This window comes from Scyliorhinus torazame, chromosome 12 (assembly GCF_047496885.1).
Source record: "Scyliorhinus torazame isolate Kashiwa2021f chromosome 12, sScyTor2.1, whole genome shotgun sequence".
NCBI lineage: Eukaryota > Metazoa > Chordata > Chondrichthyes > Carcharhiniformes > Scyliorhinidae > Scyliorhinus > Scyliorhinus torazame.
In genome coordinates, this window is record NC_092718.1 from 174,720,587 (window position 1) to 174,730,659 (window position 10,073).

Below are 10,073 nucleotides of genomic sequence, written 5' to 3' on the forward strand. Positions count from 1 at the left end.
CTTCCCCTTTCCCCCCTCCCTCCGGCCACCCCTCTTGGCCTTCTCCCCCACCACCTCACTTCTGTTCACCAGCATAACCTGCTAGCGCGGCTGCCCCTGCCCAAAGGCACATCCTAATAACCTCCCCCTCCCTCTCCCTCCCCACTCCTCAGCTCAAAGAAGAAGGCCTCCTGCTGGCCTTACCCTCCCCCACCCAAACTAGGACTTCTCCTGAACTCCAGGTAGCCTTCTCCAAAAGCAAACAAGCACATGTTAAACACAAACAGTCCCATAAAACAGGAGGGGGGATGGGGATGGGAACATCTATCCCCACATAAACGTTTCACCCCTAAAACTCCTTACAGTCACAACATTGAACAGAAACCACCACCCCACAAAAAAAAGGCAAAAATCCCCCAATCCCTATACCCACTTCAAACATGCTCCGGACCATTACATTGTGCCAGCACCCCGGTTCCCAACCATTGTCCACTCAGTTCTCCCCCAGTTTATGCTCCTTAATGAAGTCTTCGGCAGCTTCTGGGGTCTCGAAATAATACTCCCGGCCTCCGAACGTCACCCATAATTTCGCTGGGTAGAGAACTCTAAACTTGATCTGCCGCCGGTACAGCATCGCCTTGGCCTTGTTTTTAAAAAATATATATTTATTCAAATTTTTCAACAAATTTTCAACCCCACCCCCCCCCAACAAAAAGAAAGAAACAAGAACACAACAATCAGAAATTATACATTGGATTTCCCCCATATACAATAACCCCCCATATAACATTTAAAAACACAAATAGGGAAACCCCCCCACCTTTACCCAAACGCCACCCCAAAAGAACCCCCCCCCCCCCTCCCCCCACCCTTGGGCTGCTGCTGCTGCTGACCTCCTCCTAACTCTCCGCGAGATAGTCTAGGAATAGTTGCCACCGCCTGAGGAACCCTTGCACAGACCCTCGCAAGGCAAACTTTATCCTCTCCAGCTTGATGAACCCTGACATGTCATTGATCCAAGCTTCCACATTAGGGGGCTTCGCATCTTTCCATAGTAGCAAAATCTTCCGCCGGGCTACCAGGGACGCAAAGGCCAGAATACCGGCCTCTTTCGCCTCCTGCACTCCCGGCTCGTCCGATACCCCAAATAATGCCAATCCCCAGCTCGGCTTGACCTGGGCGTTTACCACCTTGGACATAGTCCTCACAAAACCCCTGCAAAACCCATCCAGCGCCGGGCACGACCAGAAAATATGGACGTGATTTGTCGGGCTCCCCGAGCACCTCCCACATCTGTCCTCCACTCCAAAGAACCTACTCAACCTCGCCCCTGTCATATGCGCTCTGTGGGTAATTTTGAACTGTATTAGGCTGAGCCTGGCGCAAGAGGAGGAAGAATTAACCCTACTCAGGGCATCAGCCCACAGACCCTCATCTATCTCCTCCCCAAGCTCCTCCTCCCACTTGCCCTTTAACTCCTCCACCGAGGCCTCCTCCTCCGCTGAAAACTTGCCTTCTCCAACCCATACACCCGAAATCACCCTGTCCTGAATCCCACGTGCCGGAAGCAGCGGGAATTCCCTCACCTGCCGGATCACAAACGCCCTCACTTGCATGTACCTGAAAGCATTTCCCGGGGGTAGCCCAAACTTCTCCTCCATCGTCCCATCGATGAACAGGTCCCCCATTCTTCTAATCCCTGCCCGATGCCAGCTCCGAAACCCCCCATCCATCCTTCCCGGGACGAACCGATGATTCTCCCGAATCGGGGACCAAACCGAGGCTCCCACCTCACCCCTGCGTCACCTCCACCGCCCCCAGATCTTCAGCGTGGCCGCCACCACCGGACTCGTGGTGTACCTTGTCGGCGAGAGCGGCAGCGGTGCCGCCACCAGCGCCCTCAGGCTCATGCCCACACAGGACGCCACCTCTGGCCTCTTCCACGCCGCCCCCTCTCCCTCCATTACCCACTTATGGATCATCGCCACATTGGCTGCCCAATAATAACCACACAAATTTGGCAGCGCCAGCCCCCCCTGTCCCTGCTACGCTCCAGAAACACTCTCTTCACCCTCGGGGTCTTATTCGCCCACACAAGTCCCATGATGCTCTTGCTTACCCATTTGAAAAAGGCCTTGGGGATCATAATGGGAAGGCACTGGGCCACAAAGAGAAACCTCAGAAGGACCGTCATTTTAACCGACTGCACCCTACCCGCTAGTGAGAGTGGCAGCATATCACATCTTTTAAAATCCTCCTCCATCTGCTCCACCAACCGCGTCAAATTGAGCTTGTGCAGGGCCACCCAACTCCCAGCCACTTGGATCCCTAATTACCGAAAGCTCCTTTCCGCCCTCTCCATCCACTTCAGGTGCACCACAAAGAGCTCACTCTTCCCTACGTTGAGTTTATACCCCGAAAGGTCCCCAAACTCCCTAAGGATCCGCATGACCTCCGCCATCCCCTCCACTGGATCTACCACATACAACAACAGGTTGTCTGCATACAACGACACCCGGTGTTCCTCTCCCCCCCGGACCAGTCCCCTCCATTTCCTGGACTCCCTCAGTGCCATGGCCAGAGGCTCAATTGCCAGCGCAAACAACAAGGGGGATAAGGGACACTCCTGCCTCGTCCCCCGGTACAGCCAAAAGTACTCCGACCTCCGCCGGTTCGTAGCCACACTCGCCACTGGGGCTCTATATAGCAGCCTGACCCAACTGATGAACCCCTCCCCGAACCCAAACCTCCGCAACACTTCCCAAAGATACTCCCACTCCACCCGATCAAAGGCCTTCTCCGCGTCCATAGCTGCCACTACCTCCACTTCCCCCTCCACTGAGGGCATCATAATCACATTGAGGAGCCTCCGCACATTTGTGTTTTGCTGCCTACCCTTCACAAATCCCGTCTGGTCCTCATGAATCACCCCCGGGACACAGTCCTCAATTCTCGTAGCCAGCACCTTCGCCAGCAGCTTAGCGTCAACATTGAGGAGCGAGATCGGTCTATACGACCCACATTGCAATGGATCCTTGTCCCACTTCAAGATCAAAGAAATCAGCGCCCTGGACATTGTCGGGGGCAAGGTTCCCCCCCTCCCTCACCTTATTAAAAGTCCTCACCATCAACGGGCCTAGCAGGTCCACGTATTTCCTGCAGAATTCAACCGGGAACCCATCCGACCCCGGGGCCTTCTCCGCCTGCATGCTCCCCAATCCTTTAACCAGCTCCTCCAGCCCAATCGGCGATGCCAAACCAGCCACCTCCTTCTCCTCCACACGGGAGACCTCAGTTGATCTAGGAATCGTCGCATCCCATCCTCCCCGCTGGGGGCTCAGACCTGTAAAGATCCCGATAGAAGTCCTTAAATACCTTGTTTATTCTCACCGCACTCCGCACCATATTCCCCCCTCTATCCTTAACTCCACCAATCTCCCTCGCTGCCTCCCTCTTACGAAGCTGATGTGCCAGCATCTGACTCGCCTTCTCCCCATACTCATACGTCGCCCCCTGCGGTTTCCTCCACTGTGCCTCTGCTTTCCCCGTGGTCAACAGGTCGAATACCGTCTGGGAGTTCCGTCGCTCCCTAAGTAGCCCCTCCTCGGGAGCCTCTGCATACCTCCTGTCTACCCTTAGAATCTCCCCGACCAACCTCTCCTTCTCCCTCCTCTCTCTCTTCTCCCTGTGGGCCCTAATGAAGATTAACTCTCCCCTGACCACCTCCCAACGCCTCCCAAACTACCCTCACCTGCACCTCCCCATTGTCGTTGGCCTCCAAATATCTTTCAATACACCCCCGCACCCGCCCGCACCCCCCCTCATCCGCCAACAGTCCCACATTGAGGCGCCACAGCGGGCGCTGGTCCCTCTCCTCCCCCAACTCCAGCTCCACCCAATGCGGGGCGTGGTCCGAGATGGCTATGGCCGAATATTCCGTTCCCTCCACTTTCGGGATTAGCGCCCTACTCAAGATGAAAAAATATATCTGGGAGTAGGCTCTATGGACGTGGGAAAAGAAGGAAAATTCCCTGGCCAGCGGCCTGGCAAACCTCCATGGATCCACTCCCCCCATCTGGTCCATAAACCCCCTGAGCACCTTGGCCGCAGCCAGCCTCTTACCCGTCCTGGACCTAGAACGGTCCAGTGCTGGGTCCAGCACCGTGTTGAAGTCCCCCCCCATTATCAAGCTTCCTACCTCCAGATCCGGAATCCGTCCCAGCATGCGTTTCATAAATCCGGTATCATCCCAATTCGGGACAAATACGTTCACCAGTACCACCCGCACCCCCTGCAACCTACCACTCACCATCACATATCGACCTCCATTATCCACTACAATATTCAGTGCCTCGAACGACACCCGCTTCCCCACCAGTATTGCAACCCCTCTGTTCTTCGCATCCAACCCTGAATGAAAGACCTGCCCTACCCATCCCTTTCTCAGCCTAAGCTGATCTGCCACCTTCAGATGTGTCTCCTGGAGCATAACCACGTCTGCCTTCAGTCCCTTTATGTGCGCAAACACCCGGGCCCTCTTCATCGGCCCATTCGGGCCCCTCACATTCCAAGTTATCAGCCGGATCGGGGGGGCTACTCGCCGCCCCCCCAAACACCCCCCCCCCCCCCCTGCTGACTAGCCATCTCCTTTTCTCGGCCAGCCACGTGCCCGCGCCTCCCGCACCCTCCAGACCCCCAGGCAGCGGACCACCGCCCCGACTACCTCTCCTACTTCCAGCTCCCTTTTGGCCAATGCAGCAGCTACCCAGTTCCCTCCCCTCCCCCCTCCCTCCCTCCCCCCGCCCTCCCTCCCTCCCCCCCCTGCCCTGCCCCCATCCTTCCCTAACGTGGGGAAAAGCCCACGCTTTCCTGAGCCGACCCCGCCCCCTCTGACGCAGCTCCTTTTTGCAGCCCTACCCCAACTCCCTATCCCTGGGCCTCCACCCCCTTCTTCCTCCATGGGGCCCTGTCCCTCCGACACTGACGCCCACACTCTCCCACAGGCCCCACATCAAGTCCATTCACCCATCCCCATCCAGCACTCAAACAAAAAGAACATTCCCCAAACGTGGTAAACACAGTAAACATTCCCCCACGCCAAACCCTCAATTTGAGTCCAACTTTTCAGTCTGTATAAAGTTCCATGCCTCATCAGGCGTTTCAAAATAGTGCTGCCGATCTTGGAACGTGACCCACAATTGCGCTGGCTGCAGCATCCCGAACTTCACCCCCTTCCGATGGAGCACCGCCTTAGCCTGGTTGAAACCAGCCCTCTACTTCGCCAGCTCTGCACTCCAGTCCTGATAAATTCAGATCTACGTGTTCTCCCACCTGCTGCTCTGCTCGTTTTTGGCCCATCTCAGGACACACTCTCTGTCCATAAAGCGGTGGAACTTCACCACTTGGTGGCTCGTTGGCTTTGGGTCTCCTTGCCAGGACCCGATGAGCCCCATCCAGCTCCAGGGGCTTCGGGAAAGCTCCCGCTCCCATCAGCGAATTGAGCATCGTGCTCATATATGCCCCGGCATCGGGCCCCTCCACTCCTTCAGGGAGACCCAGAATCCGAAGATTGTTCCTCCTCGACCTATTCTCCAGTTCCTCGAATTTTTCCGCCCACCTCTTGTGCAGCGCCTTGTGCGCCTCCACCTTCACCGCCAGGCCCAAGGTCTCGTCCTTGTTCTCCAAAGCTTTTTGCTGCACCTCCCGGATCGCTGCCCCTTGGACCTACTGGGTCTCCACTAGCTTCTCAATCGCCGCCTTCATTGGCGCCAGCATTTCTGTCCTCAGCTCCTCAAAGCAGCGTTTAAGAAACTGCTCCTATGACCACTGCGCCCACGCTGCTTGGTCTCCACCCGCTGCCATCCTGCTTTTCCTCCCTCGCATTTTTCGCTGCACCAGGATCACTTTTTTTAATCGCTCCACTCCTGGTCCAATCCATATAATGTCGGGGGGACCTTGCTGTCACCATCCCACACTGGAAGCCGTCGAGCAATTTCCGTTGGGGCCTCTCTGAAGAGCCCAAAAGTCCGTTCCCGGCAGGAGCTGCCGAACGTGCGACCTACCTAGGCATAGCCGTAACCGGAAGTCTTCGCCTTGGCCTTGTTGAAACCTGCCCGCCGTTTTGCCAACTCAGCTCCGATGTCCTGATAAATCCAGATGTTATTTCCCTCCCAGTTGCAGGTACGCTTCTCCCTGGCCCACCGTAGAATTTTCTCTTTCTCCACAAATTTATGGAGCCTCACGATCACCACCCGCGGCGGCTCCCCAGCTCTAGGCTTCTGTCTCAGAGACCTATGCGCTCCATCCACTTCAGGTGTCTTATCCAGCACCCCTTCTGCCACCAGCCCCACCAGCATCTTTGAGACATACCTCGTGGCACTCACACCTTCCATTCCTTCAGGCGGGCCCACTATTCGCAGGTTCTGTCTTCTTGAGGTATTCTCCTGCTCCTCAAACTTTGCCCTCAACGTTTTACAAAGGTCTCCTAGGAGCCCCACCTCCGCCTCCAGAGCCACCACACGATCGCTGTGGTCCGAGATCACACCTTCGATCTCCCGAATCTGCGACCCCTGCACCTCCAAACACCTCGCCATCCGCTCCAAAGTACTCTTCAGGGGTGCCACAGCTTCTGCAATGTGCTTTGCATGATCCTCACGTATTTCTTTCCTTTGCTGATGGAATTCCTCCTTGATAAAAGTCATCAGTTCCTGTATCTGGGGCCTTACAGCTTGCCTCTCCCCCACCTTCATGCTGGAAGAGACTGTCTGTGAAACACAAGACTGTTTCAACTTTCCAGCCAAATCTCTCACTGCTTTCTGCCAGGTCTGGCGATCAGAAGACATACCATTGCAGGGGTAAACTACTCCTCTAACATTCACCTACGCCTTTCATCAAAATTCCACCCGGATCTGCGTGAAAAGAGCCCTTTTCTGTGACTTTAAGCAGGAACAGCCCTGTATGCGACCACTCACTCCATGGTCACAACCGGAAGTCCGTCCTGCAGGTATCTGCAAGATTCTTGCATCTTTTATTTTCCTGATGCGGCCATCAATTCACACGAGACGATGAGTAGAAGTGAACAGTGGTTTTAATCAACTGGATCTGTGCCTGCCTGCGACTGCTCTGTACAAAGAGCCGCCTACAGGCTGCAGGTCTATCTACCTCTCCTGAGGGGGCGGAGCCATAGGCGAAGCCCACAAGGGCATCAACATAATACAATACAGTGTAATGCAATACACTGGTAAATGGTAGCAGTAATACATTCACCACATTCCCCCAGCTAGTTTTCATTTACACAATATAATTGGAGAGGTTTAAACTGAAGAAAGATTAACAGTAAGTACCTGAAAGATTCCAGGCCTCAATATGGATTCCACTTAATATCCTAGACATCCAGTTCCCATCCACTAGATAGTTATAGGCCTCAGCAATCCTTCCAAGATCTTTTTCATGAACTGTGTCCCGGGAAGCTGCATTCGGGAGCATCGGAAAAGTTTTCCCTCATTGTCCATTCCCTCCCCACGCCATCTGCCATGGTTCAGGCTACCAAACCAAAGAACCCAGATGTCTGCTGTGTGCTGGACTGTTTGTGTCTTCTGGTTCAACTCCTCTGAATGTTTTACCATTAGCTTCAGGTGATGAAAGCAGCAATGTTCGATTAGTGATGGATATTGCAGAATGCAGATAAACATGCTGATCTACTCTTACAGGTCTTTTCGAATGCCTGTGACCATTCAAAAAAGTTAATACCAAGCCAGCATTAATTGGACCTGGAGGAAATAAACTGATGCCAGGATCTAACGGAAGAATTATTCGGAAAATATCAGCCTTTTACTGTACAATTTGCAACTGAGAATCCAGAATCAAACATAGCAACACCATTCAGAGATACAATTTGTGATGAGCAGAGAGACTGGTAACAAGTTTTTTTGACATAACAAAAAGAGCCAGGTTTTGATTGGATAGAGGTGGCGGTTTGACACCTTAAATCAGATCCTCAAAACACGTCAACCTTTAATCTGCCTACCTTCAGCTTTCACTGAGACAAGAAGGGATCAGGGGCGAAATTCTCCGGTATCGGCGCGATGTCCACTGACCAGCGCCAAAAACGGCGCAAATCAGTCGGGCATCGCGCCGCCCCAAAGGTGCGGAATCCTCAAGGTTGGGGCTCGGCCCGCGCCGGATTAATTTCCGCCCTGCCAGCTGGCGGAAAAGGCCTTTGGTGCCCTGCCAGCTGGCGTGGAAATGACATCTCCGGGCGGCGCATGCGCGGGAGCGTTAGCAGCCGCTCACGGTACCCCCGCGCATGCGCTGTGGAGGGAGTCTCTTCCGCCTCTGCCATGGTGGAGACCGTGGTGAAGGCGGAAGGCAAAAGGTGCCCTCACGACTCAGGCCCTCCCACGGATCGGTGGGCCGCGATCGCGGGCCAGGCCACCGTGGGGGCACCCCCCGGGGCCAGATCGCCCCCCCCAGGACCCCGGAGCCTGCCTGCGCCGCCTTGTCCCGCCGGTAAGAGAGGTGGTTTAATCCACGCCGGCGGGACAGGCATCCTAGCAGCGGGACTTCGGCCTATCCAGGCCGGAGAATCGGCAACCGGCGGGGGCGGGATTCACACCAGCCCCCGGCAATTCTCCGACCCGGCGGGGGGTCGGAGAATCTCGCCCCAGATGTTTAACCAGCTCCAAGGAGGTACTTCAGACTATTGCCATTCAGCTTTTTAAGATTCAACTGCTGTCATTAGAGTCTCCTGAATCTCATAGAACCTATCAGCTATATGTGGACAAGGGGTCTCCTGGGCCCAATGTGCCTGCCTGAGGAACTCCCACGATCGGACACTCTCCAACCTTCCCGACTACACCTCAGATTTCCTACCAGTCACAAGACCTTAAATCCTTCTCCTGATGCCTTTGATCTACTCATTAGGTCTGCAAATATACATCAATACATCATCCTAGGAACCTCTGACCAGCACGCCCACAACATTCTTCCACCCCCAACCCCAACCTAGGATCTGTAGCCACCCCTGGATCATTTCCTTCCCACCAATCGATCCCATCTTCCAACTCCAAAATTGAACCCCTCCCCTTCGGAAATGGGAATGACCATCCGGCCAATCCAAGATCACACCCCCTCCCATTACCAACCTGGGAGGATGGCTAACCTTGTAGCCTTCATCAGACATCTGACTGGAAGCCAAAGCTGTCTTCCCAGTGAAGACTGATCTATGGCAACAAACATAGTTTAAACTCCATAGCATGCGCACAAATCCCAGTTTCCAGGTACTCTGCGACTTTATGAGCCATTTATTGGGCCAAGTAAATAATAATACAGGCCTATAAACCTCTTCCAGCTGCGTCACGTCTTGTGTCCGAGTGGTGTATCATGTTCTTTCTCAATTTGGAATTGGTCATACCACAACTATGTTTCTCAATAGAAATGCTCCTATTGTGGTTACTTCATAACAGAGTAAGCAATGCATTAAAGGAACTATATAAATGCAAGTGGTCTTTTATCTCCTGATCTCTCGGTTTTCTTTTAATTAGTAATATTTTTCAATCAGTCTTAGAAATGTAATGTCAATTATTAATGTGGGTATAATGGAGCCTACCAGTCATCGTTAAATTACAAAATATGTTTTTAATCACATCCTGCATGTTCTAAATTAATAATTGGAATGAATCAGTTCTAATCCATGTTGCTGACTGGGTCAGGAGCTTCATCAGGGCCCAGTTTAATCAGACTGGACAGGATTGGTTGAACTGACTTTTTGAAATGTTAATTGCTTTGATTGTATAGAAATTAAAATCTTCAATGTATTGACATTTTCAAAGAAAACCAATAAAGAACATAGATCTTCAAGCTCAGCAATGTTGGTTTCTGTTGTAGGAATATCGGGGACAATGCTTTCATATATATATTTTATTCCCATGTCTGTTCATATTATGTCTGAATCACACAAATAAAGTCACACATGCACAAAGACAAGTCAGACTTCACCAGAAAACATGGAAGGGTTAACTCAGACATCAGGTAGGCAGCAATCAACACAGGCCGTCAGCACCCACAATGGCAAAAATCTGAGAAACCCGTTTTCA

General features: G+C 53.1%; 1 protein-coding gene across 2 annotated transcripts in view; it reads left to right on the forward strand.

Annotated features, from left to right (window-relative positions):
- The window catches only part of LOC140386753 (eosinophil peroxidase-like), an 87,488-nt gene extending 77,651 nt beyond the window's left edge, over positions 1–9,837 (forward strand). For both annotated transcript variants that reach the window (XM_072469409.1, XM_072469410.1), the window contains exon 16: positions 7,689–9,837. In XM_072469409.1, the coding sequence (XP_072325510.1) occupies positions 7,689–7,742 (54 nt within the window). In that variant the 3' untranslated portion in view covers positions 7,743–9,837. The remainder of the gene's footprint in view (positions 1–7,688) is intronic.
- Positions 9,838–10,073: the final 236 nt, after the last annotated feature.